This window comes from Typopeltis vanoorti, chromosome 4, assembly GCF_054136105.1.
Source record: "Typopeltis vanoorti isolate ZY-2024b chromosome 4, IOZ_Tvanoo_1.0, whole genome shotgun sequence".
Classification (NCBI taxonomy): domain Eukaryota; kingdom Metazoa; phylum Arthropoda; class Arachnida; order Uropygi; family Thelyphonidae; genus Typopeltis; species Typopeltis vanoorti.
In genome coordinates this window covers 55,144,604-55,164,131 of record NC_143552.1, presented here as the reverse complement: position 1 = coordinate 55,164,131, position 19,528 = coordinate 55,144,604, and the positions used below count along the sequence as shown (strand labels likewise).

Below are 19,528 nucleotides of genomic sequence, written 5' to 3'. Positions count from 1 at the left end.
CAAAGAAACGGAGCATTGATAGGTATTTGACTGATGGCATCAGCATTAAATTTTGCAAGATGAAAGTGTTCCATTCAGCCTGATCCATTTTCCATATAGGTATCCGTGTGGGTGAACATGGTTCCTGCGAAGACATTTTACAAAGAACAGGAAAGTGATCACTTCCATATATGTTCTCTTCAATGTCCCACACAAGCAGTGGAAGAATGGAAGGGGAACAGATTGTAAGATCAATTGCAGAATATGAGCGGGTAGGCATATGGAAGAAAGTATTGAGTTTATTATTTAGAAGGGAAAGGTTATTATTATCAAGAATTTTTTCAATAATTCGACCTCGTCTATTAGTGTTGGCACTACCCCATAGAGTATTGTGGCCGTTAAAGTCACCCATCAAAAGTATGGGTTCAGGCAGTTGTGAGATAAGGTTATCAAGATCAATTTCATTTAACTCAGCATTTGGTGGTAAATAAATTGAACATACTGTAATAAGAAATCTCACAGAGAAGCGAATTGCTACTGATTCCAGATAAGTATTAAGTTGGACCTGGTGGAAAGGAATGTGACTGCCCATTAGGATAGCTACTCCTCCATGAGCAGGACCATTTCCAGTTCTATCCTTATGCACAATAGTGAAATTCCTAAAGTTACGGTTCTCATTTTGTCTTAAGTAAGTTTCTTGTAGGCAGAAACAGAAAGGTTTGTATTTCTGCAACATCTTGATATTGTCAATATTCTGGCGGATCCCATGACAGTTCCATTGTAAAAATTTTCCTATTCGCTTGATTTTATTGACTTGTCTGATTTTCGAGAGGTTGAGGGCTTACCTTTGTCAGATTTATATTTATCCACTCTTTTAGGGAAGTATGGACGGCCAGTGTCCATCTCTTCCTCTGGTAGAGTGTTCAAACATCAAATGTGTTAGGGTCAGTTGTATGTTTAGTTTGCTTTCAGTGGGTATGGAGGTATCCATTTTTCCTGTGCGAGTATCTGGTGGTTTATCTTTGAGTGAAGTCTCCACCATAATTTTTTTGACAGGTGAGTTTTCATCGAATGGGACCATTTTTTAAGTTATCTCTGGAGTAAGGCCATAAGTCTTGTGATTAATGCACTCAACAGAGAAGCACTTGCGATCACAAAGTTCAGGTATGGTGAAATTATCAAATGGTGGAATAGACATACATGTTTGAGTTGCTGTTGGCACTTTTTTAATTGTTACTTTTTCAGCATAAGAGGATCGTAGAACAGGTGTAATGGTGGACAGCTTTCTTTTTGCATCCTGATATGTTATGTTTTGTTCTGTTTTAATTTTTTGTATCTCTTGTTCATCTTTCCATTTCTGACATGCACGAGAGTATGCTGGATGATCTCCTTGACAGTTGACACATTTAGCTTTTTTTTCACAGCAAGATTTATTATCATGTTCTTTACTACCACATCGGGCACAGGTAGTAGAACCACGACAGGCAGTTTGGATATGTCCATATCTTTGGCATTTAAAGCATCTCAGTGGGTTAGGGATGTACATTCTAACAGGACAGCTGAGATACCCTGATTTTACAGATGTTGGAGGCCTAGGTGTATCAAAAAAGTAAGGATGATGTTCTTGGTTGAGACCAGGCGATCATCTGTACGTATCAGGATGTGCCTCACACCTGTCACTCCTTGATCTTTAAGCTCTGAACATATCTCCTCATCAGGAACAACAAGGAGATCCCATTCTGAAATCACTCCTCTACTGGAATTGAGTGTTCTGTGAGGTGTTACTGAAATTTGTATTCCACCCATTGTCGTTGCTCTCAGTAGTTTCTCGGAATGTTGTTTGCACATTGTTTCCACGAGGATATCACCAGAACGCAATTTCTTGACAGTTTTGGGAGGTCCTGCTAGTCCTTCTAAACCTTTTTTGGATAAAGAAGGGTAACATTCTCCCAATTGGTTTTTCACCTGTTGCATGAATGATTTAAAAGGTTAGTACATTTATGTTAGTATCCGATAACTTTTGTTTCTTACTTTTGTTTCCATATGCTGTATCTATATTATCAGTACTTGGTTGGGACTTGTTAGGGTCCCTGAAACATTTGAGGATGAAGGATTCATATTTAAGGAATTTTTAATTTGGCGCCAGAGCACCCCACCCACCACGGAGCCACACATGGATGCCCACTACCCGGCAAGCAAAGACTGCTCAGGAGTGGAACGCCAGGACACTATACCGGCACTGCAGCAGGTCTAGGATCCCGGCCCTGGACCATGAGGTGAGAGACTTACTGCAACACCGTTGACCCTTGCAGGCAAGCCCACTAGCCGATTGATCCTGGCTGAGTCATCCAGGACCGCCCGTCTTGCCAAATTAGACTACCATGATCCCACCTTTCCAGATGTCCACGGGTCGCACCGCACGGCAAACATGGTGGCAGGGCGTTGGATCCCAGTGATGGTGGTCTGGAAAAAGGATAGTGAAAAAGACTCAGGAGAAGTAGAGCAAAGAAAAAGAGGAAGAATGAAAAGGGCCAGTACCATCACTGGGAGGCCCCCTCCACCACAACAGGTGCCCCACATGGAGTGGGGTCAGAATGGGGAACTGGACAATGAGATTTATTTGTGCCTATTGTCCCACAGAAGGTTTTGAGGCTTTAGAGAAAGCAACTGACACAATGAAAAATGTGTTTTTCATTGTGTCAGTTGCTATTTAGATCCACAACAAGTTGGTCCTTGTTGTGGATCTAAATAGCAGAGTAGGAAATGATTATCAGACATACAAAAATATTTTGGGAAAATTTGAAGAAAAGAGCAAAGCTAATAATAATGGCAAATACTTGTTGGATTTCTGCTCAGGACATGGACTGGTTATTACTAACACTATGTTTCAACATAAAAATGTGCACAAATTCTCATTGACTATGTTATTGTTGATAGTGATGTTTTCTCTCTGGTGCAGGACACTAGAGTGTACAGAGGATTTGAAATTGGAAGTGATCACTATTATTTAGTCTTAAGCAGGATAAAATTGAATTTCATATTGAAAAGAACATGTAAGAAAGTTTTAAAACAAATCAAAGTTGAGCAGCTTGCAGATGTGAACTGTAGACTAAAATATACAAACATTATTCAAGAAAAAATGAAAGAGTTTGAGAACAGGAATCAAACCTTGGAGATTCAGTGGCAAGCTCTGAAGAAAACATTGATTCTGCCAGAGAGGCATGTGGTAAGGTTGTCTGCAAGGATAAAAAAAATCAGAACTCCCTGGTGGACACAGGAAGTTAAAGAGGCAGTGAAGGAAAAGAAGAAAGCATATCAAAAGTTCCTGGCAAATAAGTCAGCTTGTGCTCTTAGAGAATAGAGACAAATGTAAGAAAGCTAAACACTGTGTAAAACTAGCTAAACAAGTCATGGGAAGACTTTGGTGAGAACATAGAAAATAAATATCAAGAAGATGGCAAGATATTCTAGAGGTTGTTGATGAAGCTCAGAAATGGAGGAAAGAGTGCTTTAAAAGGAATTGGAGATGATAAAGGTGATATGAAACTGGAAAAAAAGATATCCTTGAAGTATAGAGTAATTACTTCGAAAAATTGCTAAATGAAACTAGCAGTGATGACAGTACAGTGATAAAAAACACTGATCAGGCATGCAATCAGGAATACATATCCATACTTGAAGTAGAAAAAGCCATCAAAAGTCTGAAATGTGGAAAGGCAGCTGAAGTACAAGATATTAGACCAGAAATGCTCAAGTACGGAGGTCTAAAAGTTTTACAGTGGCTGCACTGCATAGTTCAGAGGGCTTGGACAGAGAGATGAATTGCTGATGATTGGAGTAGAGCTCTCCTAGTACCCATATATAAAAAGGGAAATAAAACTGATTGTGAGAATTACAGAGGTATTTCTCTACTGAGTGTTCCTGGTAAGATTTATGCCAGTATATTTGAGAAACTGTTGAGAAGGATTGTGGAAGAGAAGCTTGGTGAGGAACAAGCTGGATTCAGGCCAAATAGAGGCTGTTAGGATCAGATATTCACTTTACGACAAATAGTTGAGAAAGCATGGGAATATAACAAAGATCTGTATTTAAGTTTTGTAGATCTTGAAAAAGCACATGACAAGGTGCCAAGAGAGAAGCTATTCAAAACTCTACAGTTGTATGGTGTCAGTGGATCATTATATCAAGCAATACTTAGTGTTTATTTGAGTTGTAAGTCAGCAGTTAGAATTGAAGGAAGTACAGGGAGATGGTTTAATGCTAAATCTGGTGTCAGACAAGTATGTACATTATCATCGCTGCTATTCATTATTTATATGGATTACATTATGAAGGAAAGTAGTATTGAACCTGATATCAAAATTAGAGATGTTAATGTCAGCTCTTTGCTTTATGCAGATGATGTTATACTTCTAAATAAATCCGCTACAAGTCTACAAGATTCTCTGACTAAATTGAATAGCTGTTGTAATAGACATGGTATGAAGGTCAGCAATAAAAAGACAAAGACAATGAAAATAGGCAGAATCATTGAAAATGTCAACTGTGTTGTGAATGGAGAACCTGTGGAACAAGTAAAACATTTCAGCTACTTAGGCACGATTTTTAGTGAAGATGGTAAATTAAATATAGAAATAGACAACAGAATCAGCAAAGCTTGTATGGTAGGAAGTCAATTGAATAAATTCATATGGAATAAGAGAGAAATTAGTCGGAACACTAAATTAGCTGTATACAAGACAGTGTTCAAACCAGTTTTAACTTGTGGATCTGAGAGCCGGGTCAGAAGTAAAACACTTGACCAAAGACTAGAGACCGCAGATATGAGAGCCTAGAAAGATTATAGGCGTGAACAGATGGCATCAATGGCAATATCATATTAAAAACAAGGATATTAGGAAAGAACTTGACATTGTCAGCATTCAGGAATGCATTAACCGAGCTAATCTCAGGTGGTATAGTCACTTAAACAGAATGGTCGAGGAAAGATTAGCAAAACAAGTGTTCTCTGCCAGGTTGGCAGGAAAAAGACCCAGAGGAAGACCAAGATATAGGTGGATTGATACGATAAAAAAGTCCCTTAGAAGATAGAAATATGAGATCTGACAATGTTGTAGCTTTGACAGGTAACAGATTGATTTGCTGGATAATTGTAAATAGGAAGTTAGTAATGATGTAAATTTTTCATGTAGTACTATCATATCCTGTACACCCCTTGAGGGTAAATGTCAGGAATTTGATGATGATGATGCTCTCCTTAAAACCAATCTGAAATAATTTGGAATATTCTCATATTTTGAACCACATTAAAAATTCTAATTTTGTGAATGTTTTGAAATAACAGTTTTCATGTAATTTATATTACATTTTTATGTGTTTACATGGTGTTATATAATGTAGAATTAGATTATGATAATTCATATTTGGTAATAATTATATTCTATGCAATAAATCAGAATTGTAAATCATCGAGCACATTTTCTTTGATTATTCTAATTTTTTTATTCAGAGGTGTACTGTGGTTGATATATATCACGTGTGTAATAAGATATGCAGGATTCATAGTTTTAGAACATACTTCATGTTCGGATTGAGCTCTTGTAAATTTACTTAACGCTTGATGTGCAAATAGTAAGGTGCATCTGCAAGTATACATGAAGTGTGTACACAGCACACATGTGCGTGCGTGCACACACACAAAATAAACATGATCATTTTAAACAGTATCCCATTTCACATGCAGTTATGTTGATACACAGGAATTTCTAATAGTTTACTGGATGCATCCAAAGAATACTGTTTAATTTTGCATACTACATTTATGCTGAAAAAAATTCAGTTTTGATTAATCATCTGATACGTGTGTAAAAACTGTTTCTGCCCAAGAATAATTTACTTTGCTGGAATTCACACGATTCATTGCTTTTGACTTGCCTTGAGATGATGTTGGATGCATCTTATTTTTTGGTATGTACTCTCAAGGGGTATTCACATTACTGTAACAGAACTACATGATTAAGTTTACATTGCTATTAATATCTTATGAATAAATTTTCCTCCAATATTCCTTGTTAGCATTCCAATGTTGTCTGATCTAACATTTTGTGCTTCTAAGGCACTTCTGACTGAATCAATCCAAGTGGAAGAATGTCTATTCCTACAGTCATTGCTCTCTTCAGTATTACAGTTATCTAATGTAATAATTACCTTAGTGTGGAGCTATAAACTTTCACTGTGTTTACCATCATTTCCATGTGATAGGATTTTTCCATCCATAGACCTTGAGTCTTTCCTGCCATCTTATGACTGAATGACCTGTTTTGTTAAACTTTTCTCACCCATTCTATTTAGGTGGTCAATACTGTCTTAGGTTAGCTCTGACATTCTTGAATGCTAATAATGTCAGGTTCCTTTCTAATATCTTTAAAAAACTTGACAGTTGGAATATATTAGAGGATTCCAAAAAGGAAATCTTAGCAAAGATGAATCCTTTGACTGAGAAAGTTAATGCTCTTCAACAAGTGAATCATAATACTAGGAGATATTAAATAGATGTTCTGTTTCAGTGTTCAAAGAAACGTTAAATGGAAGGTTTCGTCTTCTGTCTCAAGGACATGAGTGATATGAATTATATTCTTGAATAAGTGATGGAATTAGTAAAATCTGAAACTGAAGTGTCATTAATAAAGTGGCTATGCCTTGATACACTTTAAAAAGTAGCAAAAGAGAGTGTTTTCTCTTGTAATGAATTTGTGATTTGTGCTTCTTGTAATTTAAACTGCCTCGGGTAAGAATATTAATACACAGTGAAACAGTGAGAATGGAAGTTAAGGAATGTTATATTTTCAGAAAAGGCCTGATAAAGAACTGACTAATGAACATTTGTTTTTTTAAGGAATTTTGTTTGAAAAGCAATGTTCAATCTAGTAGACTAAGTACATGTTAAACAAACCACTAGAATCAGTCAGTGAAAGAATGAATTTATCCACTAAAGATAAAGATCTCAGAGTATAGTTTTATTTTATAAGGCCTCGGATTTAGTTAGTTTTTTAGTTTTTTTACCATATATATATATATATATATATATATAGTTTTATTTATTATTATTATGTGACGCCTCCAGGGAGTCCAAGGACTCATCGAGGGAGGGAACCTACTCTACAACCACTCAATCCACCAGTTACAATCATCATTTACAACAACGGCATCTACTGCCTACCACTACCACTAGTATTTATTTATTTATTTGTTTATTTTGTCTGTAAATTAAAAGAAAATCATAAACATCCATGCTCACGGCAGGATTCAAACAGTTAGCTTATCCGCTCTCCAGCCTTATGGCTGGAGAGCAGATAAGCTAACCGTTCAGCCAACCAGGCCAGCAGTTTAGTTTCATTAAATATATTTTTTATTTTGGTATTGTCACTCATTTCCTAGATTCTAAAAGGAATGAAGTTAATTTAAATTTAATTTGTAAATTTACTTGTAAATTTACTTAACGCTTGATGTGCAAATAGTAAGGTGCATCTGCAAGGATACATCAAGTGTGTACAGAACACAGCACACATGTGCGTGCGTGCACACACACAAAATAAACATGGTCATTTTAAACAGTATCCCATTTCACATGCATTAACCAATCTATGAAAAGAAGACGGACTTCACATGTTTCTTAACTACCACAAACCCTTATCTACCTGTATATTTCTATCATTTCTTCTCTCTTTTTCTCCAGATTATTTTTCAAGCTTTGAAGATTGAATTTCTTCGGATGCATATTTCCATGGAGCAGATATCTAATATATTGGTTGGTTACCTGTTGGTGTATGTTTTCAGTTATTTCCTCATCCTCTTTGAACCAGGTGACCATATCTGACCTTATCAAAGCTCTGTCAAGTGGGAGAATAATTTCATTATTCCTACAGTTAGTTCTCTTCAGTATTGCAATTATCTAATATAATAATTACCTTAGCATGAAGCTATACTTTCACTATGTTTACCATCATTTCATGTGATAGAATTCCCCCCCCCCATAAAATGTTTTTTCATCGTGTAAAATAAATTCGCAAAATACACACAATTAACAGACATTCTGGCTTTGTAACCTGTGTTTTGTCAACCACAATTCTAATAAAATCCAAAGTTCTATTTTTGCTACCTTCTTAATAAACAAATACATGGTGAAATACTTTATATTCAGTTCTGCTGTGCATTTATGTTCCTTAGTTCTCTGCTCTGTCTTATTCCTACTCTTTCTCTGTGTCTTACCATCTCAAGCAACACAAGAACCGAGCAGTTAAAATAATTCCTTCCTTCTGCTAGCATCATCAGTAGCCATAATTTACATATAATCACGCTTCACCAGTAATACATTTCTGTTTATATTATTTAATATTTTTTATCATGCTGGCTAATCCCTCAATCCATATGTATGTAAATTAGAATGTCATTTCTAATTGTATATTTTGGAGATATTCATAATTTTATAGTAATTCACTTATCTTTGTCTTTAGGTTGTTCTTGTCAAGTTAAAAATGGATAAGGATCGTAAAAGGATATTAGAACGTAGAGCTAAAGGACGTCAACTTGCAGATAAGGGCAAGGGAAAACATACTGAGGAATCTGTTGCCATGGAGGCATCATGAAGGAAAGTTCTGTAACATGTATCTGCTATAAAATTTTCGTGTTAAAAATAGTTGGCATAGTGTTCTCTTATGGTAATATGCAGTTACATAAACATGCAGTAGTATCTTAAAATCAGTAGTAATTTGGAAAGATAACTTCATTTTAACACATCACTCACAAGTTTAGTCTAATAACATCAATATTACAAAACTTGATGAAATTATAAAATTACACACTATACAGCTCAGCATCTTCAGCTATATCATCAGTTTCAGTAATTTTTTTTTTAAACTTCTTTCTGTAAAGTATTACTGCCTTCTCAATACTTCAGTTTTAAAATTCCATTACTCAGCTACCCAGACTACTACCATTCTTTAACATCAGGTCAGGTGTAACCAAACACGTGGATGCATACTGAAGTTCTGCATATGATTATATGCAAATGATGAAATAATACACCTGTAAAGTAACCCTCCACTTGTATTATCTAATTATCATATCCCAGACAGCTTGGCTTTCTTATATTTAAGACATACTAATCTAATAAAAGGGGTGCTTAAGAGTCAAAGCTGTATAACTGAGAGGAGACCTCCACATAGCCTTTAAAGGAATGCGGAGAACCGACCAGGGCTTCTGACCTAATGTCCAATCCTCACCTTCTCGTGGTGCACCCTGTTGGGTATCTACTTGGATACTGAACGAACGAGAATGGGCTGGCAATTTGGGATTTAGCCGACCAAATTGTATTCTTATTAGTTAAACCAAAATAAAAAATGGTACAACATGACAAAATTTCATGCCGGCTGGGGTGTTGCCCGGTTAAACAAGGCCCCCGTTGTTTTCACCAGGGAACCAGGGCAAACAGCGAAAAGTCAGCTAATGGAACAAATCTGAAAACAAACCCCAACCCAACATCACCAGAGTTAAAGATCGGTACTATCAACATAAGAAGCCTGAATGGCAAAGAAATGGAGCTAGCTGAGAAATTAGATAAGTACCAGATCAACATAATAGGGGTGACTGAAACAAAAAAGACAAAAACTGGTGAGATCTTTCTGAGCAATAAATACAAAATGTAATATTCAGGAAATGACAATCAAGGAAAAGAAGGAGTAGCCATAGTATTCAACACAAAATGCGAGGCTAATCTTCTTGAATGGCAGTCAGTCTTAAGTAGAGTAATGTGGGCAAATATGAGAATGGGGAACTGGACAATGAGACTTATTTGTGCCTATGGTCCCACAGAAGGTTCTACTAAGGTAGTCAAAAGAAAAAGCAACTGACACAATGAAAAAGGAAAAGTTAGTCCTTGTTGGGGACTAACTTTTCCCTTAATGAAAAAAGCAGTGATGACAGCTCAGTGGTAAAAAAACACTGACCTGCATGCAGTCAGGAATACATATCCATACTTGAAGTAGAAAAAGCCATCAAAGGCTTGAAATGTGGAAAGGCAGCAGGAGTAGATATTCGACCAGAAATGCTGAAGTATGGTGATATAAGAGTCTTACAGTGGCTTCACTGCATAGCTCAGAAAGACGAATTCCCGATGATTGGAGTAGAGCTCTCATAGTACCCATATATAAAAAAGGAAATAAAACAATGTGAGAATTATGGAGGTATTTCCCTACTGAGTGTTCCTGGCAAGATCTATGCAAGTATACTTGAGAAATGGTTGAGAAGAATTGTGGAAGAAAAGCTTGGTGAAGAACAAGCTGGATTCAGATCAAATAGAGACTGTCAGGATCAGGTCTTCACTTTACAATAAATAGTGGAGAAATCATGGGAATATAACAAAGATCTGTATTGAAGTTTTGTCGATTTGGAAATGGCATATGACAAGGTGCCAAGAGAGAAGCCATTCAATACACTACAGTTATATGGTGTCAATGGGGCATTATATCAAGCAATACTTGGTATTTATTTGAGTTGTAAGCCAGCAGTTAGAATTGAAGGAAGTACAGGAAGATGGTTTAATGTTAAATCTGGTGTGAGACAAGGATGTACATTATCCCCTCTGTTATTCATTATCTATATGGATCACATTATGAAGGAAAGTGATATTAAACATGATATCAAAATTGGAGATGTTAATGTCAGCTCTGCTTTATGCAGATGATGTTATACTTCTAAATAAATCCGCTACACGTCTGCAAGATTCTCTGACTAAATTGAATAGCTGTTGTAATAGATATGGTATGAAGGTCAGCAATAAAAACACAAAGACAATGAAAATAGGTAGAATCATTGAAAATGTCAACTGTGTTGTGAATGGAGAACCTGTGGAACAAGTGAAACATTTCAGCTGTTTAGGCACGATTTTTACTGAAGTTCATCATCATCATCAAATTCCTGCCATGACCCTCAATGGGTGTACAGGATATGATAGCAGAACTTAAAAAATTACATCATTACTAACTTCCTATCTACAATTTTCCTCCAAATCAGTCTGTTACTTGTCAAGACTCCAACATTATCAGATCTTATATTTCTATCATCTAAGGCACTTTGTACCATATCAATCCACCTATATCTTGGACTTCCTCTGGGTAGTTTTGCTGTCAACCTGGCAGAGAACACTTGTTTAGCTAATCTTTCTTCACCCATTCTGTATAAGTGACCATGCCACCTGAGATTAGCTCTGCTAACGCATTCCTGGATGTTGACAATGTCAAGTTCTTTCCTAATATTCTCGTTTTTAATATGATATTGCGATTGATGCCCTCTTTTCATGCCTGTAATCTTTCTCAGGACTCATATCTGTGTTCTCTAGTCTTTGGTCAAGTGTTTTACTTCTGACCCAGCTCTCAGATCCATAAGTTAAAACTGGTTTGAACACTGTCTTGTATACAGCTAATTTAGTGTTCCGACTAATTTCTCTCTTATTCCATATGAATTTATTCGCTTGCCTTCCTACCATACCAGCTTTGCTGATTCTGTTGTCTATTTCTATATTTAATTTACCATCTTCACTAAAAATTGTGCCTAAGTAGCTGAAATGTTTCACTTGTTCCACAGGTTCTCCATTCACAACACAGTTGACATTTTCAGTGATTCTGCCTATTTTCATTGTCTTTGTCTTTTTATTGCTGACCTTCATAAATTATCTATTACAACAGCTATTCAATTTAGTCAGAGAATCTTGCAGACTTGTAGTGGATTTATTTAGAAGTATAACATCATCTGCATAAAGCAAATAGCTGACATTAACATCTCCAATTTTGATATCATGTTTAATACCACTTTCCTTCATAATGTGATCCATATAGATAATGAATAACAGAGGGGATAATGTACATCCTTGTCTCACACCAGATTTAACATTAAACCATCTTCCTCTACTTCCTTCAATTGTAACAGCTGACTTACAACTCAAATAAAGACTAAGTATTGCTTGATATAATGCCTCATTGACACTATATAACTGTAGCGTATTGAATAGCTTCTCTCTTGGCACCTTGTCATATGCCTTTTCCAAATCGACAAAACTCAAATACAGATCTCTGTTATATTCCCATGCTTTCTCAACTATTTGTCGTAAAGTGAAGATCTGATCCTGACAGCCTCTATTTGGCCTGAATCCAGCTTGTTCTTCACCAAGCTTTTCTTCCACAATTCTTCTCAACCGTTTCTCAAGTATACTTGCATAGATCTTACCAGGAACACTCAGTAGGGAAATACCTCTGTAATTCTCACATTCAGTTTTATTTCCCTTTTTATATATGGGTACTATGACAGCTCTACTCCAATCATCGGGAATTCGTCCTTCTGTCCAGGCTTTCTGAACTATGCAGTGCAGCCACTGTAAGACTCTTATATCACCATACTTCAGCATTTGTGGTGGAATATCATCTACTCCTGCTGCCTTTCCACATTTCAAGCCTTTGATGGCTTTTTCTACTTCAAGTATGGATATGTATTCCTGACGGCATGCGTGGTCGGTGTTTTTTACCACTGTGCTGTCTTCACTGCTTGTTTCAATTAGCAGTTTTTCAAAGTAATTACTCCATACTTCAAGGATATCTTTTACTCCCATTTTCATGTCACCTTTATCATCGCTAAATGCTTTTACAGCACTCTTTCCTCCATTCCTAAGCTTTTTCAACTACCTCCTGAATATTTTGTCACCTTCTTGATATTTATTTTCTATATTCTTGCCAAAGTCCTCCCATGACTTTTGTTTAGATAGTTTTACACTGTGTTTAGCATTCTTGCATTTGTCTCTGTATTCTCTAAGAGCACTAGCTGACTTATTTGACAGGAACTTTTGATATGCTTTCTTCTTTTCCTTCAGTGTCTCTTTAACTTCCTGTGTCCACCAGGGAGTTCTGATTTTTTTTATCCTTGCAGACAACCTCACCACATGCTTCTCTGGCTGAATCAGTGTGATTCCTGTTCTCAAACTCTTTCATTTTTTCTTCAATAATCTTTGTGTATTTTAGTCTACAGTTCACATCTGAGAGCTGTTTAAATTTTATTCGCTTTAAAACATCCTTACATGTTATTCTTTTCAATATGAAATTCAATTTAACCTACTCAAGACTAAATAGTGATCGCTTCCAATTTCAAGTCCTCTATACACTCTCGTGTCCTGCACCAGGGAGAAAACATCACTATCAACAATAACATAGTCAATGAGACTTTTCTTATTCCTTGCCTCTTCTCTCCATGTGAATTTGTGCACATTTTTATGTTGGAACATGGTGTTAATAATAACCAGTCCATGTCCTGAGCAGAAATCCAACAGATATTTGCCATTATTATTAGCTTTGCTCTTTTCTCCAATTTTCCCAAAATATTTTTGTATGTCTGACAATCATTTCCTACTCTGCTATTTAGATCCTCAACAAGGACCAACTTTTCCTTTTTCATTGTGTCGGTTGCTTTTTCTAAAGGATCAAAAAATGCGTCCACTTCTACCTTAGTAGAACCTTCTGTGGGACCATAGGCACAAATAAGTCTCATTGTCCAGTTCCCCATTCTCATATTTGCCCACATTACTCTACTTGAGACTGACTGCCATTCAAGAAGATTAGCCTCGTATTTTGTGTTGAATACTATGGCTATTCCTTCTTTTCCTTGATTGTCATTGCCTGAATATAACATTTTGTATTTATTGCTCAGAAAGATCTCACCAGTTTTTGTCCTTTTTGTTTCAGTCACACCTATAATGTCGATCTGGCACTTATCTAATTCCTCAGCTAGGTCCATTTCTTTGCCATTCAGGCTTCTTACGTTGATAGTACCGATCTTTAACTCTGGCGATGTTGAGTCGGGGGTTTGTTTTCAGATTTTACTGAAGTTGGTAAATTAAATATAGAAATAGACAACAGAATCAGCAAAGCTGGTATGGTAGGAAGTCAGTTGAATAAATTCATGTGGAATAAGAGAGAAATTAGTCGGAACACTAAATTAGCTATATACAAGACAGTGTTCAAACCAGTTTTAACTTATGGATCTGAGAGCTGGGTGAGAAGTAAAACACTTGATCGCAAATATGACAAAGACTAGAGACCACAGATATGAGAGTTCTGAGAAAGATTATAGGCGTGAGCAGATGGCATCAATGGCAATATCATATTAAATACGAGGATATTAGGAAAGAACTTGACATTGTTAACATCCAGGAATGCGTTAGCAGAGCTAATCTCAGGTGGTATGGTCACTTAAACAGAATGGGCGAAGAAAGATTAGCAAAAGAAGTGTTCTCTGCCAGGTTGGCAGGAAAACGACCCACAGGAAGACCAAGATATAGGTGGAGCGATACGGTACAAAGTGCCTTAGACGATAGAAATATAAGATCTGATGATGTTGGATTCTTGACAAGTAACAGACTGATTTGGAGGAAAATTGTAGATAGGAAGTTAGTAATGATGTAATTTTTTTCATGTAGTACTAACATATCCTCTACACCCCTTGAGGGTACATGGCAGGAATTTGATGATGATAATCTAATAAAGAACTTAATAGAATGAGTGATCTTTTAAGTCCTAATTCTGCAGTTGGGGTGATGCTCCCAAGAGCTCTAAGGATACTGTATTCTGTACAGAAAAATGCAGTATCTTCTACAAATATGTGACTGCTATTCATCAGAATTAGCATCAGTAATACCCCCGCCCACACACACACACACACAGTGTCAAAATCAATTCGAATATGTGCAATAACTTGATTTCCGTCCATGACATGAGGAACCTTTATCTTGGTCTCTTTCGACTAAAGGTGAGTTAGCCACTCTCATACGGAGGTAGAGGATTTTCTCCTGGAAACTCGGGTTTTTCATCCCTCAGAACAGGCAAACCGGCCAGTAGAGCACATGCAATTTACAGACAAGAATACTTAGAGGTATAAGGGTAACCATCTTATCCTTGTATTGCAATTAGGAAATCCAAGGATACTTGGAGGGCTGGGGGTGCTTAAATGCCTGTTAAAGCCACTGATAGAATATATATATATATATATATATATATATATACACAGGGTGTTTGGGATAAATTTGACAGTTTCATAAGGAAAAAGAAAATCTTCTTTGTATCTATTAAATTTAATGAATTGACAAAAAAACATTACAGGCAGAGTTAATTACAATACTATCAACAAGATTTACTCAAAATAACCACCATTAGCATCGATCACAGCTTCAATTCTGCTTCGGAACCTCGAACAAGCTGATGCTACAGTCTCCCTGGGAAGGGCCGCAAAAACTGTTTTAATTTTATCCATTAACTGGGCTTTTGTATTACTGGAAGTGCGATTGGTGTCTTTTTCAACTGCGCCCCATACAAAATAATCCATGGGGTTAAGGTCTGGGGAGTTTGGAGGCCAAACATTTGGACTGGTGAAGTCAGAAATTTTCAGACAACCATTTTTGACTTTTCCCAGAGGTGTGGCAAGGGGCCGAATCCTGCTGCCATACATACGGCCTACCATTGGCTACCCTTGTTATCCAGGGCTTGACTACAGTTAGCAACTCCACGAACAAAGCCCGAATTCCAATGCCAGGGTTCTTCAACACCTGTTCCTGCAGATTTGCGAGGAATTCTGCTGTACGAATGCAATCAGATCGTCTGCTAGGGATCTTTCTTCTTGCTACATCCTCGTAGTCACCATTGCAAGTCTCTAGTTCATGCTTGATTGTTTTTACTGTATTCAGGGAGCATTGGGCAGCAGTCGTAATATCCTTATTTTGATGGCGGGCACGAATCATCATGATACAAGTTATTCTCTTCCATGATTCAGGTGGGTTCCAGCTATCCATCCCTTCTGACATCTTGTATATGAATGAAGAAGGGTCCAAACTTTTAAATGAAGAGAAGTGTGTGTTAATACATGTAACTTACGGAAAAATATAATTAATTATAAATATGTCAAATTTATCCCGAACACCCTGTATATATATATATACATACACACACGTGTGTGTGTGTGTGATACAATGCAAAATTATGTTAATTTAAAAAAATTTACTGAAACAATTAAATAATGCTGTCATTTATCATTCCCAAAAAAAAAAAACAAAAAAAAAATAAATTCTTATACATTATATTAATGGGAAGAAAAAAAATTAAATCTTACACTGAGATGTGGATGGTGTCGGGACAGTTTTCTGAGTACCCAAAATGGAATTCTAAGGCAGTATAGGATGTAGCAGAAGTCATTGAAAACTTAATATAAATTAAAATAAAAAAAAAACAGTGGAAAAAGTGATAATTATTAGTCCCTGGTGAAGTATTTTACATGTGCTTAATACATCTTAAGATGTATAGATCACATTTAGTTGTAACTTTACCTTTAACTGTTAGTGAACCAGTTTATTCTATCCATGGTTGTGCCATTCCTAACATGTCTTGAAATAAAGTTCCACCACCACCTTATAGAATATGCTCTATATTTTACATACTGTAAAGTTTGGTGATGAACAACTTTTATTGTAGGTGATGAATTGAATAGAAGAGACATCCCATCCTGTTGAATTTGGAATTCAACATCAAGATAATACACCTAGCAGTTTCTTCCAGTTTTGTGTGTGTATGCACATGTGCTTGCCATCATGATGAACATCATTGTGTTTGACATTTTCCACTTCACGCATACAAGCCCATCCGGATAGATTTTGCTCGTTATTAGTTCAGAAAAGTGATAATTTGATTGAACATTACATACAACATACATTTAGTTTGAAGTTATATTGGATGTTTAACATTAAGTGGAATCTTAAACTGCAAATCTTTGTTTTATGCTCATTGGCTTTCCAGAGATGTGAAATATTGCCTCGTACGCAAACAGTTTTCTACTGGTATCTGTCGTCATTTATCAAAATATTTTCTTTGATAAATGCTTTGTGATGTACGTAGTTTGTAATCCTCTTTCCAAAACTTGCAGAATCTGGGCTGTGAAGAATACATGCATGTTTTCTGTAGAAATCTCATTGCACAATTGCATGAAGAATTTGCATTTGTTTTGACTTCAGGATATTCTGAAGAAACTTGTTTTTCTGAGTTCAACATTGTTTCACTAGTACATGGCCAACACTTTCATAATTAAGGAATACTCCTTTTCTAAAAAGTTCTGTGCATGCCCTGATGCAGCTCCTCATTGGCTGGCTAATTTCATTTTGTTTAATCTCTAGTGGCATCACCGTCTCTTATTATTATTTTTTTTCACTTGTCATGTGACAGTCGATAATTCAAAGTTTATTCATGTTAGACATCAGTAATAGAAAAAACTTCATGGGTCTGTCTGACATAGGTCACTGCTGTTTTTCATTATTAAATTCCTTACATTTACCTTCATGGGGTGTACAGATATTATAATAATGCTGCATGAAAAAAGTTATATCATTACTGACTTTCTGTTGACAAGGAGATCAGGAAAGAATGTAGGATTGCAAAAGAGCTATGGCTCAACAACAAATGCAAGGAAATTGAGCTTTTGGACAAAAAGCACAAAACCAGAGAACTTCATAAAAAAGTTAGGGAGTTAACTACCAAATCTTGGAAAAGGGTAGGCTCTCATTGCATTGAAGATGCCAATGGAAACATCCTAATGGAGAAAGACAAAATAAGGGAAAGATGGGTAGAGTATTCAAAGGAATGCTACAATCATGATGGAATAGATAAGCAGTTGCAAGAAAATTTGGAGTGGCCTACATTCTTACCTGGGAAGTAACAAAAAGCTCTAGGAACAGATGGGATTATGGCAGAATATCTAATAGCTTTAAATTATAAGGCTATAAGATCACTGACTGACATCTAACAAAATATATGAAATTGGACGCCTGCATAAAGATTTTAAGCACTCGACATTACTATCAATACCTAAAAAGTCTAAGACAATTAGATGTGAAGAGGACAGAACAGTCAGTCAGATAGCAAAAGTTATGTTATATATATCATCCTAGAAAAAATAAACAAAATCAAATTGGAAATTAATGAAACAATCTGGTTTTCAGGAATAAAGGTACTAGAGGACTCTTCAATGTTAGAACTATTTTAGAAAGATATCTGGAGAAGCAGAAGTCTGTTATTGGCTACACAGAGGCCTTTGACGATATAGAACATGAACAACTAATAGAATGCATCAAAAAATTAGGAGTAGATGGCAAAGATACCATATTACTGATAAATCCATATTGGAAGCAAACTGCCTCAATAAAATATCAGGAGAAACCTTGGAGGAATTCCCAGTAAAGAAGGATGTCAGACAAGGCTGTGTTCTTTCTCCTATGTTGTTTAACCTTTATACTAAAAATATCTTCTAACAATTAGCAGAATTTGAAGGAGGCAGAAATATAAACAACTTAAGATATGCAGTACTGCTAGCTGAAAATAAAAGACTTCGAAACCTACTAGAAAAGATGCTGAACTAAGTGAAAAATATGGACTTAACTTCAAAAAAACCAAAACCATGCTTGGTTAGCAAGAGAAAAAGGGAAAATACCCAATACAAATATTAAGATGAGAGGAAATACAGTAGATCAAGTAGAGTTTTATATATATGGGTCAACTAATTACAGAGAATGGAAAGGAAATATTAAGGATAGAAATTGCTAGATCAACCTTCATTAGCATGAAAAAATTCTGACAAGGGAAATTCATACAAAAAACAAAAATTAAGCTGTCCAAATGCAATGTATGGCCAACACTGCTATATGGAACAAACCTGGACAATATCAAAATATTGTGAAAATAAACTTAAAAGCCTTTGAAATGTGGATCCTCAGAAGAATCCTTAGTCTCATGGACTGCCAAAAAAAACGAATTTAGAGATGATTGGAGAAGATAGGACTCTGTAGAAAACCATCTATCCTGGTCACATAAGGCATGAATCCTTACAAAAAACCTCTTTTAGAAGGAATGATACAAGGAAAAAACAAGAGAAGGAAGAGAGAACTTTGGATGGGAAATATTAAGGACTGAACCTTTTTGTCTTATAAAGAATTACATAGGCGTGCTTAAGGGTCAAAGCTGTATAACTGAGAGGAGACCTCCACATAGCCTTTAAAGGAATGCGGAGAACCGACCAGGACTTCTGACCTAATGTCCAATCCTCACCTTCTCGTGGTGCACCCTGTTGGGTATCTACTTGGATACTGAATGAATGAGGATGGGCTGGCAATTTGGGATTTAGCCGACCAAATTGTATTCTTATTGGTTAAACCAAAATAAAAAAATGATGGTACAACATGACAAAATTTCATGCCGGCTGGGGCGTCGCCCATTTAAACAAGGCCCCCTTTGTTTTCGCCAGGGAACCAGGGCGAAGTCAGCTACTGGAACAAATCTGAAAACAAACCCCAAGTCGACATCACCAGAGTTAAAGATCAGTACTATCAATGTAAGAAGCCTGAATGGCAAAGAAATGGAGCTAGCTGAGGAATTAGATAAGTACCAGATTGACATAATAGGGGTGACTAAAACAAAAAAGA

General features: G+C 36.3%; 1 protein-coding gene across 1 annotated transcript in view; it reads left to right on the top strand.

Annotated features, from left to right (window-relative positions):
* Positions 1 to 8,674, top strand: part of RpL26 (ribosomal protein L26) — a 36,516-nt gene extending 27,842 nt beyond the window's left edge. Inside the window, exon 4 of the mRNA XM_090391180.1 lies at positions 8,493 to 8,674. Coding sequence (XP_090247306.1) covers positions 8,493 to 8,624 — 132 coding nt within the window. The 3' untranslated portion in view covers positions 8,625 to 8,674. The remainder of the gene's footprint in view (positions 1 to 8,492) is intronic.
* Positions 8,675 to 19,528: the final 10,854 nt, after the last annotated feature.